General features: G+C 41.9%; 1 protein-coding gene across 2 annotated transcripts in view; it reads left to right on the forward strand.

Moving 5' to 3' along the window:
* Positions 1–6,559: 6,559 nt before the first annotated feature.
* GPC6 (glypican 6) overlaps positions 6,560–13,332 on the forward strand; it is a 1,155,513-nt gene continuing 1,148,740 nt past the window's right edge. Inside the window, exon 1 of one of the 2 annotated variants that reach the window (XM_043534545.1) lies at positions 6,560–8,268. In XM_043534545.1, the coding sequence (XP_043390480.1) occupies positions 8,109–8,268 (160 nt within the window). In that variant the 5' untranslated portion in view covers positions 6,560–8,108. The remainder of the gene's footprint in view (positions 8,269–13,332) is intronic. The other variant, XM_007066216.4, reaches the window with a different exon arrangement.

A 13,332-nucleotide genomic window follows, 5' to 3' on the forward strand; every position in this document is an offset into this window, starting at 1 on the left:
ATCCCCCCTTACTCTTCTCTTCTGCAGACTAAACAAGCCCAGTTCCCTCAGCCTCACCTCGTAAGTTGTGTGCCCCAGCCCCCTGATCATTTTCATTGCCCTCTCCAAATTGTCCACATCCTTTCTGTAGTGGGGGGCCCAAAACTGGATGCCATACTCCAGATGTGGTCTCACCAGTGCCGAATAGAGGGGAATAATCACTTCCCTCAATCTGCTGGCAATTCTCCTCCAAGCCTCCTCCTTCCTCTCCTCCAAGTGCTTCAGAATGGTTTCCTTGAGGACCTGCTCCATGATTCTTCCAGGGACTGAGGTGAGGCTGACTTTGTCTGTAGTTCCCTGGGTTCTTCTTCTTCCTTCTTTAAAGATGGGCACTATATTTGCCTTTTTCCAATCATCCAGGAATTCCCCCAGTCGCCCTAGTTTTCAAAGATAATGGCCAATGGCTCTGTGATCACATCAGCCAATTCCCTCAGCACCCTGGGATGCATTAGATCTGGACCTATGGACTTGTGCATGTCCCATGGATTTGTGCATCACTAATTCCCTTGTATCTTCAGTCTAGTCAGGCCCCACTCTTCGTTGCAACACAATTGCTGTCCTTCTGCTGGCCTGAAAGTTACCTTCTGGAATTTTTCTTTCCTGTGATTTTTAATATTCTTGCCCCTTACCATCACAGAAAAAGAGGTGGCAGTGAAATAACTACCCTAATGTTACTGTTCTCTGGAGATAAACATATCAAAGGGAGAGACTCCAAACCTTTTGTTTTGTTTTGTTTTTGGTTTGGGGGAATACAAAAGGAAAAAAGGGAATTGAGTAAATCCCTAGGACCAGCTGGCATTCATCCAGGACTTCTGAGTTTGGAAATAAAGAATGAAGTAGCTAAGCAGCTCGCCAAATATACAATTTATCCTTGAAAACCAACAACTGTATCTGAGGATTGGAATTTGATGAATGCAATTCTTACCTTTACTAAAAGAGCTAAAGGTAATGCTGGGAATTATAGACTGCTAAACCTCAGATCAGTACAGGGGAAGCTGGTTGACACTAAAGTAAAAAATTAGCCAGTGTGTACAATTTAATGGGGACAGATCAGCACAGCTTTAGTAAGGGTAAAGCAAATGTCTCTAATTTGACAGCATTATTTGAGAAAGAGATATCCTTTGATGGGGAACACACCTTTCCACGGCAAAACCCACAGGAAGGGGGCCCCAGAAGTTGGGGGTGAACACTTCAAGTAGAATCTTACAGAGTTTCTTCTGAACCCTGAACCTTTAGGGAAGAAATGAGGGACCCAGTGCCCAAATCCCATGAATTCTCTAAAATGTCTGGACATTCAGAGGGCTTAAGGCCATATCAGGTAGTAATCCAGTTGAACAATTGAAGGGAGGTGATCAGGGAGAAGAGAGACTGCATGCAGTGCCCTCCTTTAGAGAGCAGACTTTTTGTGCAGGAAAACCTGTGGAATGTAATAGGACCATAGGGACAACAATTTAGCAAACTTCAATAAAGGATTCAGAATGTTATAAGAATAGTAATAAACTTTTCAGTTATGCTATTCTCTATTAAAATGTTTCAAGGGATATGAATCTTCGTGATTCCAGGCATAAACTGATTACCTACTGAGGTCAAGAAGAAATTTTCCTCCCATGGAAGAGTGTTGCATAATAAGCCAAAGACAGCATGAAGGGATTTTGCCTTCCTTTGAAGCATGAAATAGAGGATACTTCTAGAAGCAGGATACTGGATTTGATTGACCAATGGTCTGGGCTGATATGGAAACGGTATGTACCTCTTTCTCAGTGAGAGGTACAAGAAAAACTTGGTACATAGATCTCTTAAAAAACCTGCAGGTTGTGAACTGATCCCTGCTGTTCAGTTTGCGTGAGGTTGGCAGAGAACCACATTGGAGGTTCAGGTTCATTGGAGTCAGACCACTAAAAGAACTAATATGTCATTTCATACTCAAAGAGATAAGCATGTGTTCCGTCTTGTTCATCTTTATTTTAAATTAAAGAAAACAACAAAGAATATATATAAAGTCTCCACTGGGAGAAAATAAAAAGCAGAATGACCTCTCTCTCTCTCTCTCTCTCTCTCTCTCTCCCCCTTTTAAATCTTCCATCTTAAATCCAGTCCACATCAAGCCCAATCCCCACCAGACAGACAGTTGTCTTACAGTTCAAGGTGCAATGCAAAGAAAACAGAATGATGGCCACATGTTCCACAGAAGCATCTCCCTTGACTCCCCGCCAGAGGTTCCCTGCTTACTCTAGCCTTCCTCTCTTAACAAGCTCCAGTGCTCCTATAACCTTCAGGCAGATGTATACGGGATAGGTGGCTGACAGCCTCCTCCAGGCTCTCCTTGGCTCAAAGACTTGTCCTGTATTCTCAGGGGGTTGATGGCACCTATAAAGATAATGAAAACATAAATGTTTGATCAAAAAATTTGACAAGGTGAGCATGCCAAGAAAATCCACTTCCCAATATAATCCAAAGCATTATCATAATATTCCAGCTCATTTCTAAGGTGTCCCATATTTCTGCTGAAGCCTGTGTGATTCATTAGGCTCCCATTCATTATGAAAATAGACTAGCAAATTACATTCTCTGTAAATGGAATCATTATAGCAGTAATTTGCAAAATACATTAAGCCCTTTGATGATCCTTCTCAAAGAAAACACATATACTTTTAAACACATTGCTACGCTATTATAATTTTAAAACTGTAGGCCTTGCATTCATCGCTTTTATTACTTATTTTAGAAAGTATTTTCCTATGCAACTAGTGTCAACATTTTGGATAGTTGTGTACTGCTTCACCCTTTATAATTGTCGCAAAGAATAAAGATTTAATAAAGATTCACTTGTCTGTGAATATCAAAGAAATGTTGAGTGTACTAGTATGCATAGACTAATTCACTTGGGTGTTAAATGGTATTGTCTTCACTTATCAATAACCTGTTCATTGCTAGAGCATTACATTATTTATATCTCTGTTCTTAACTAACCCTAGATCAAAGGTGTGTATTAGTATTACAATGAGAATTTACTTGATGTGTAAACTTCATGAGAACTAATGAAAGATTGTTGTGTTACAATTTGCATTGCGTATATCCCTGTAATTATGTTTACCCATCAAACATGATTGGAGCCTTGGAAATGTAAATGAAGAAGGTTGCTAACTTCAAAGCATGGGTCATTGTGTTCAACAATGGAAATTCACACACCCCCTCTGCATTTAGTCAACAAAGGAAAAGTCCATGTTCTGAATGCAAACACTTGCCAGATGGCTTTCCCTGGAAAGGAGCTATAAGAATGGATCCAGGGAACAATCCTGTATCTCTGAACAATTTGGACACTCATAGGGAACATTCCAGATGCAAGACAGAGATCCCCAAAGTTATTTTGGGTAACCCTGAGAGACTTATGGAAAACTAGCATATTACTACATTCCTACTATCATTTTGGACTTACAAACTTAGACTCACCTGTTAATGTATTTTACCGGCTTTAACCTTTAACGCTCATTTATTTTTTTTTAGCTAATAAACCTTTAGTTAGTTTACTAAAGAATTGGCTGCCAGAGTTGTCTTTGGTAAGATCCAGAGTACTAATTGACCTAGGGGTAAATAACTGACCTATTGGGGTTGGGAGTAACCTAAAATGGTATGATTTTTGGTTTATCACTAAGTCCAGTTGTCTGAGTGGCAAGGGGGGCCGGAGAGCCTAAGGGGACTGTCTGTGACTCCATGGCAAGACTAATATAATGATCCAGGAGTTCAAACTTGTTACTGGCTTGGTGAAATCTAGTTACAGAATATACCACCAGTTTGGGGTGTCTGCCTTCTTTTCTGACAGTCTGATCTGAGATTGGCACTCATAGTTGTGAGCCACTTCAGAGAGTGTCACAGTCTCCAGAATTTTTTTCTCAGTTTCATAAAATGAACTGAAGGTTTTGATTAATTCAAAAACAACTACTACAGCTTATATTTAATATTATATTGCCAGTTCCCAGTTATAAACCCCTTTCCCATTCACCCCAGTATCCTATAAATACATCTAAATAAATCTTTCGTCCTGTAAGAGTATATGAAGTCTTCAATTATAGGAGTGATTTTCACCCTCTACCTCTGAAAATTTCTGCAGAGGAAATGAAGCCTTGGTGTGGTTTGTTATACTGTAAATTTTGCTGTCTTCTAGGTCTGTTTTCTTGGGCCTGATTCTGCAATGTGTGCAAATTTCTATTATGTTACATGGGGGAACTTCTTCCTGTATGATCAGGCCCCACAGCAGTTACATCCCACTGGAAAAATGGAAGTGTCAACTAGAAGAGAAATACATGTGCACATGAAATAGAGTTTTCTCTGCAGCTGTCCTATAGGCATTGAACTTGCTTCTGGGAGAGAACAGGATGACAATGAGCCTTGCAGAAATGAAAAACTAATGTCTTTGAGATAGCATTCTTTCAATAATCATACAGTAAAAAGAAAACACACAGCCTCCTCTCTCCCCCCCCCCCACCCCGCTCCGAAAAAAACCCTCTGTCCCTACAAGATGAGGTGAGGTGGGAAGGAGAGAGAGATCATGCATTCACTTTGATAAATTTCTGGTGTGTTGAGGTAGCAGAATGATGGGCACAATATCAAAACCTAGAGTGGTGGACCCTGTTCATACTACCTAGAATATAATTGCTTTTTTTGGGAATTCAGCAGAGATCAGTCAGTGGACTCATCAAATTAATTATAAAATTCCATGTAAAATAATGTTGCCCCTTTGCTGAGCCATAGCTGATTTCTGGGCCTTACAGGTCAGCTTCCCATTGGAGCAGAAGTTGGTGACCAAGATTTGGGATTTATTCTGAGTGTAATTTGTTTGGACATAGAGTGTACAGTTTCCTTGAACAGGGGAGGCCACAAACAACATACAGGCAATCCACTACTACAAAAACCTCAACTAAAACATCATTGACCCTTGACCCAAGAAGCAGCTCTCTTGGACACTCCTGGAATTTCAGTGCTTAAATGCACTGTTCCCTTCTCTACAGCTGGGCTTCTCACCTGGGGGAGCCCCTTGCCCCAAAGCAGTTCATTTAAACACCACATGACTTCCAAAAGAGTGAGTCTTGACATCAACCTCTAGCCCTTTGTCGTGTAAAGAAAAGGAATCTCAGAAAAGGTTGACTGCCCAGATGAAGGATGCCTTAACCCGCTCTGAGTACAGTGACAATATCCTGAGTGTCTATAGATCTCAAATCAGAACATGCATGACATTAACATGTCTTTTTTTAATCCTAGTTATCCTTAGGATTGTAAAGTGAAACACCCAGAAGTCGGGAAATGATAAGGTGAAGATTCCCTGCACAACCTTAACTCTGCCCTCTTGTGCACATGGATTATGATACAGCTTTAAATTCATTATCACATTATTTTTTCAACTGGGCCCCTGAGATGTTCAGAGCTCAAGATGAATGATACTCAGCAAATGAAGCAGCACTTCAATAGTTTGTTTTCTCCTTATTGTTTAGTGGCCCCAGGCTTCACTTACTGCACATCATAAAATTAGCTTGGCCACATGGGAGCAGGGTTTATGTGGCATGGGAAATGAAAACTGACTGCTTCTCCGTTTTGCATTTACATTTTTATTAAAATGTGATATGAATTGATTTTAACCCATTTTGATATATAAAAAAATTAGAAACAAACTTAAAAAAATCACCTGTCATACGACAACAGAAAAAAAAGTTGAATTAAAAACAAAATATTGAAAGCAGTTTGTCAAATGAACAGATTTTGTTTGCTGTTAACAATATTTGAAAGAAAACAAGAACATAGTGAACTTGGACTTGTAGCTGCTTTGAATACTCATTATTATTAGCAGTGATCCATGTTACAACATTACCTATGCTTAGTTAGGAGTATGCCTGAGTCAAGCTGTCGCAGAAACTGTTTTTAGTGCTCTTCCATGACCTCTGCATTTTAAACAATTTTACTGTGATTTTCTCCTTTGTATTTTTACATTTGGTTCAAATCATTTTTCTGTGGGTTGAAGAAGGATTCAAGGCTATTAGATTGAGGGGGACCATGTCCTGTTTGGTATGTTGTGGACAGTTTGACCATCCTGTAGAGGAGAGATTGAGCAATCAGGAAGGGAATCTGGTTGGGTGGAGGAAAGGGTGTTGTAATATCTGTGACTCCTTCATGACTTTTGCCTTTGTCCTTTGACTAAACTGTGGCTTCTGCGACCTATCAGACCCTTTCCATAGTACATATAGGACTTGTCTAGACTAGGATTTGGAAGGTGTAGTTTACACTTGTTAGCCTATTGTAGACAAGATAGTGTATCTTTAAAACTGTTTAGCTCAGCTGAGCAGGGGGTTTCCTATTTCTGCGTGAAGTGGTGTGTTGTCAAGGCAGAGTACTCTTCCCACCTCTCCAGGGTCTCAGAGTGGGCTAAAGGCAGATGGCTCTGTCTTCCCCTCTCCCTAGCTTGGAGGTTTGTTCTCTGAGTGTGTGGTGATGGAAGTGCTCTTGACAAAATACAACAGTATTTTATAGCAGGGGTTCCCAAACTGTGGGATGTTTACCACCACCGGTGGTACATGAGCTTGTTGTTCTACCATTTAACTTGACAATTTTTTTTATGGTGGAGGTACATGAACTAATTAAGTTTGGGACTTGCTGTTTCATAGTAATCATACTAATACTGCAGTAGCATTCTTGAAAGATGTAGTGTTTTGGATTACTGCTATAAAATACTATAATACATTTAATAAGGTGCTTTTCCTTCCTTCCCTGGCTCAGAGATTGGATTGGCCTGGCAGGGGATTCCTCCTGAATCTCCTGCAGCTGCTCCTGTGTTAAGGAGGGATTGTGGTGCTCTCATGCCAAGTCCTGGGTTGAGTTCCTTGGGTTGGTGGCTCCCTTTTCCCATCCTACTCACTAAGTCTAAGCACTTGGTGTAGGTTTGTTTTTTTTTCTTCTCTTGCCCTTAGATGATTTCTAGGCTCTCTCTTGGTCCGGCCTCGCTCCACTGCCTGGCTCTGATATATAACAAAATACATCATGGGCCAAATTCAAATCTAGTGTAAATGGCTCCAATACTTTTTAAGAGAAAGGAGTTGCACTCACTTACCTCAAGTCTGTGTTGAGTACCAGGTACTTTTAAAGGTTAGATTAATGTGAATTTAACCTTTGGGCCATATTCAACCCATATAAATCCACGGAAGTCAAGACATAAGCCAGGGATGTATTTTGGCCCAATAATAATGTTATATATTAGTGCTCATGTCATTTTTAAAACACCTAACTGGTTGGTGATTTGCAATCTTGGAGTTGGTTAGCTGTGGTAAGGGAAGACGTTTATTGTATGGTGTCCTTTTCCTTCCCCTCTCCTGTGCCCGGAGATCCACTCCAGGTTTTCTTTCCCGCTCCGCTTCTGTATTTCGCCTATGCAATGTGTAGCACGTTTTTCTCTCGCTCTCTCTCGCTCTGGGTGTCTCTTTCCCTCAGTCACTGTGTCTGTCTCCAGGATTTCTCCCTTCCTACTTGAGGAGGCTGCTCCTGCAGGCTCCGTCCGCGTGTGTGAAGCAGAGGTTCCCCTGGCTCCCGTAAATACAACCCGTACATGCACTCTGACCCACCCACCCACACACAGAGTAACACCACCAGAGGCGCGCGCACGCACACACACACACACACACACTTGTGCATGCTCCAGTCCATCCCCACACGCGCAGACAGGGAGTGAGGGCTCGCCAGCCTCACACAGGCAGGCACCGCTCAGTGGCTCCAGGATTTGCTGCCCCTGGCTCGGGACTCCGATCCGCAGCAGCCAGCCAGACCTGTGTGTGCAGAGGGGGGTTTGTTCGAACTGGGAAAGAAGAAGCGGGCGGGGGGCGGCCGCTGCTGTTCCTGGCACCGCTCGTGTGTGTGCACATCTCCCCTTCGGCTTATAAAAGTTTGCCTCAGCAAGCCGGGGGGCGCCTCGCTCCGCCTCAGCTCGGGGACCCCGTGTGCCCCTCACCCTGGAGGCACCTCGGCTGTGTTCGCAGCGGGTGAAGGTGGGATCGTTCCCCAGGATTTATTGAGCTGGATTTGCATTTTGCACCATGTCTTCGTGGATCGCGGCTCCGCTGGTGGCTTTCACCGGGCTGCTGCTGTCACTTTCGGCCGGGGCTGATGTGAAGGCTCGGAGCTGCAGTGAGGTGCGGCAGGCGTACAGTGCCAAAGGCTTCAGCCTGGTCAATATACCCTTTCAGGAAATAGCAGGTAAGGACCAGGGGTGGGCGGGATGGGAAGGAGGGGGAGGATGTGGCGAGGAAATGTGTCTACATGTGGTTACAGCATCCCACCAGCTTCTCCTTCTTCTTTCCCTTCTGGATTAGTTGAAATGTTGTTCACTTTTGCCTGGTCTCTCCCCTGCGCTCCCCCACCCCCCCGGCTCCTTACCCGGGAGCAGGGGGCAGCTTTTCTCACAGCCCTGCACCCTGGGCGGCTGGGATCGGGAGCCGGGGCCATGAATTGCCTCATTGTGTGAACACAGAGAATTCGGTGTGTCCCCCCCCCCCCCCCCGCCCCTTCGGACAGTCTGACAGGGAAGGGACACACCATGAAGGCGCCCGCCAGAGGAGTGGCAGGGGCTGGGCGTGAGTGAGCGCTCAGCGCCCCAGCAGTGATTACACTGGTGGCCTTTGGAAACTTTACTTCGAGTTGCTGCTGGGTCATTAAAGCCAGAGAGCCGTCTTGATGGTGTGTCCTGCCTCCACTGCCCGTTCCTGCGGGGAGACAAGCATTGCCCCTTTGCCAGTTGGGGCAGCGAGGGAATGGGGTTCTCCCCACTGCCACCGGCGGGCTCCTCCGCCTGCAGTTGAGATCACTGTCTGGTTCCCGAGGGGATCTGCACATACATTTGGGTTTTTACGTGAGGCAGAATTTACAAACACAGCGAAAGCGACTCTTCTCCTTATAAACATGACTCCGGTTAGTCAAGTCTCAGCACAGACTCCCACGAGCACTGAACTCATCACCAACCACCAGATTCCTCCACTCCCACCCAAGGAAACGCTGGAGGTGGGGGGGGGGGGGGGGGAACCTGGGCAACGGCAGCTGCTGGGGAGATTTTCCCTGCTGCTCCGAAACATTGTTACAACAGGTTCATTTCAACCCTTCTTTCTAGCAGGGATTTTTTTTTTTCAATTTATTGGCCAGCTTTTAGCTCCAACCATATGCTCATTGTATCTCTGGGACTGACTGAATAAAAATGTGTCCAGGAAAGAGAATCCTTTGGCAATCAGATAGTAGAGTAAAGGAGATGCAGGGGGATGACTCGGAAATGCACGGGTTTGGGCTGCTCAAGCCCTCCGGAGAGAAATCCGCTCTGCAAACTCCTAACACTTTGCTGCTTGATTCTCCTGTTTGCGCCGCGAATTGGGCACTCCGTTGGTTTGTTTTCTTGCTTTTTTTTTTTTTTTTTTAAAGTTGGAAGCAGCGATTTTTTCTCTCTTTGGATTAAATAATGCCAGTGCTGCTTACTGTTTATTATCCGGCTCTTTATCATCACAGTGTGGTGCAAACATCTAAAGACCTCAAACATGCCAATCTACAGAACAGGAATGCTGTTCCACAATATGAATACATGATAGATCCCCGGGTGTAAATGAGCATAGCTGCACTGAGTTCCCTGGAGCCCTAATTAAGTGGCACATCAGCTGAGGATCTGGCCCATTGACAAATATTGGACAAGGACACGAGAGTGAGGGGCCTGTGCTTGTGGCAACTTAGAGACCTCTCTTCCTTCAGCTCAAGCTCTTGCTCACTTCCTCTATTTTCTGTGCCCTTTTTGGAATTCTTCTCGAATTGCTAATCAATTATATGAGAGCTCTCCTGTGAGCCACATGCCCTCCGAGTTTCTCAGTCATGCTTTCCCTTCACTTATGGTAATTTTCTTCTCTCAGACTGACAGTGACAGGTCAGTTTATGCCCTGTCCTGTTTTAAAAATCCTAGTGAATTTCAAACTTTTAATGGCTTTGAGTAGATAGTTCTTGTTTTCAGCTCACCCAGAAGTGTTAGTTTCTTCTCCACTCTTGATTTTTTTTTTTTATTCAATTAAGAATGGCCATACACTGTTTAAAATATCTTCCTTAAATGTCAGTTGAGCTTACTGGTTTCTATTAATAAGTATCGAGACCTAATGATTGGTTGCTAGTTAAATATTCACATTAATCATAGTTAAAGCAAAGATTTCTCTTATCATCTCCTCTTTTATCCTTGTGGAATACGAAATTGATGCAGCTGTATATGTTATTTTTCCTAAGCATCCTAACTTTAAAATGCAGTTGGTTTTCCTTAATGTTTAACTACTTTGAATCTGGGTGAGATGATACTTTTAAGCAGCTTACTTGTAGACTGTGGTATACTTGATTGTTGGGGAGACTGTGTTTATATTGTGTTTAGGTAATGTGTTTAGCAGTATGCTGTTTTTCACACGCTGCTGAGTGCTTTTGTAATAATTGCTTGGGAAGGCTATCCTGTTGTTAAATGGAATTCTGTCTATTTGTCACTTGATCCAATTATTATAAGCATTTAATTAGAACAGCCAACATAAGGATTTGATGGTGCTCGGTTTGCTTGTTTGATTTATTTTCCTTCCTGGTCCTTTTTTGACTTACATGAACTATAATTGCTGGTTAGTGAAACAATATATTGTAGCATTAGTGTGTCAAGGTGCATCAGACTTCATACATTTGAGTAACTGCTTTATTTTCAAAGGAATTTGATGTTGATCATTTGATAGTATGATTGAAAAGTAAATGATGCACAGTTTGATTTGTGTTTTTGGAGTTTAATATAGTTACACTTTTACTTTTGTTTTTTAAGAAGCTACCTTTTCTACATTAGACTATTTGAACACATGTATTAATACAAGGTGTTGAAAAAATATGCTAAGCTTGCGTAAATCAGATAGGTACCAGACATGGAGGAATCCAAGTTAAAATCACTTGCAAAACAAACTTTGTTGAATACCAGCACACCTTATATACATAAATTAATATTAATACACCATTGTTATTGGGATTTGCTTCTTGTAGTAAACCTGCCTCCCCTCAAAAAGCCAAATCTTTTTAGATAAGTTCTGTTCACACTAGTACTTCTCTTATTACTTTTAAAAGTTTGGGGGGGAAATATGTTTTTTTCATAATATTTCTAGTGTTACATATGTTTGCACTGTAAGACTGTTTCTGTACAGTATTTTGATACAAATGAAATATGTGTTAAAGTTAATGATAATGTGATTATAATGAACATATTTATTTGCAATTATATTATAGGCTCCTATGTTAGTGCTAAAGTGTTCAATGTGACTTGTGTAGTACCTATCAAATGTAGTGACTAAACCTACAACCCTAAATATCGTGGCTTTTTGGGGATGTTGCTCATTGAATTCCAGTGCTGCAAACTACTTTGGACTATTGCACACACAGGTATTTTCAAGCACTTAGGACCAAATACTGGTCTTGCTGGCAAATCCCCAGTAGAAGAGCTTTGCCTGGGAGTGTCTTGGTGGAAGAATCCTCACCCATGTGTTATCACAGAAAACAATATTGCAATACACATAATATTGATACAGATTTTCTTCCAGACATTGACATCCCTGGCACAGGTGACAGTAGTTTCAGGATCTACTCAAGGATACCAGAGTAAAACCTGTCCTCTTGTAAAACTGCTAGTGAATGAATTCCATCTCTCATAGATGCGATGAGAACACAGAGTGTCACAAAATGACCTTTGTATAAAAATACTGAAAGGATAATGAATCTGTCTATTTAAATGATGGTGTTACGAATACAATATAATTGTTGTATGTACCGAGTACACTTCTTCAGGCTTCTTGTGGAAGATGGTGTTATTCTGTGTGTGTGTAAGAATATCAGAATCTGACCTTTTAAGATATTTATATGAAAGTGAAATGCCATAGTAAAAAAATCCGTCAACAATACTTGTTAAATTCAAACCATGATTTCAATAACTTTAAGCATCTGACTTAAGGCAATGAAAACTGAAAGTTCAAAGTTAAAGTTGGAACATGTCCTTAGCTCACACTGTTTAGAATAAAATGCTCCACAATTTAAAAGCCAAGGCAGTGTCTGAAATATGCTTTTTCTATTTAAATGAGATCCTTCGTCTTATTTAAACCTCTTTGTTCAGTTCTCTTGTTTACTTAAAAAATGAAGTATTTTATAGCAACATTTGAACTATACATTGTTTACCAAAGAGATCAGGATGTCTGTTTTGGAGTAAATCTTGAATAACTGAGTAATTACAGTGTTCCTTGGAAAAAATATTGACAGGTTTGGAGTTTTAAAGATTACTTCAAAAGTCAGTAAATCTGTTCTCCTGTGGAAACAAAGAGCAGGATAAGATTCAGTCAACCAAGAGGCGCTACAGTGAAATTAGTGACAGCAGAATCAAGCCCTTTATTTTGAAGGTCAGGAGTCTCCTAAAGTTAACTTTGACAAAGTGTCTTTACAATGGCAAGATAGGGAGCACTGGATTAAAGAAAAAAAAAAGCCCCTTCACCACCCAAACCAAAACAAACAACTCCTGCTTCTTGTAGGCCCTAAAACAATAAAATTAAAACTACTGCATAATCATTCATGTAATTGAGATATTAATTTGTGTCAGAAGTACCCAAGACATTTTTTCTTAGTGTTTCCCCCTCCTTACTTATTGTTAGAATGCAATGACTGGTTGCCAGAAGACCATTGGGAAAGCCTGGTGGTCAAACTAGTGTCAAGCAGCTTGTTATTTAGTTATAAGTTCTACTGCCATCTCCACTGAAGTGAATGGGAACTCTGTGAGCAGAGTGGCTGTATAACTGGACACAGTGAGAGACTGAAAAAGGCTAAGGACCTGCTTCAGATCTCTGAACAGTACACTTCAGAAGTAATGACTGAAATCAGTGCAGTTACACTGTTGTAATTTTGTGAAATCAGTATTGGGCCCTGAGAGATTAATGTATCCTTGAACTGTGCTCAGTGCAAAGACTGAAGTGGGGATGGGATTTTATGTGATCTTTGCACTGGCCCTGTGCTAGGGCTGCCATTGCCTGGTTTAGCCCTGGTTCGCCCTAACTTGTGTCTGATCCCTATGAGCCATGCCAATAGCCAGGACATAAAATAATTCTGTGGTCACACCTTCCTACTTTGGTAGTGCCCCAGCTGATTACTTGCTCTGGGGGCTTTTTTGGGGGCGGGTAGTGCCTGCTATTCTGACTCTGCAACAGCTAGGAATACCCAATGGAGAAACTATTATGGCAGCTCTACAACTACTTA

This window comes from Chelonia mydas, chromosome 1 (genome assembly GCF_015237465.2).
Source record: "Chelonia mydas isolate rCheMyd1 chromosome 1, rCheMyd1.pri.v2, whole genome shotgun sequence".
Lineage (NCBI taxonomy): Eukaryota > Metazoa > Chordata > Testudines > Cheloniidae > Chelonia > Chelonia mydas.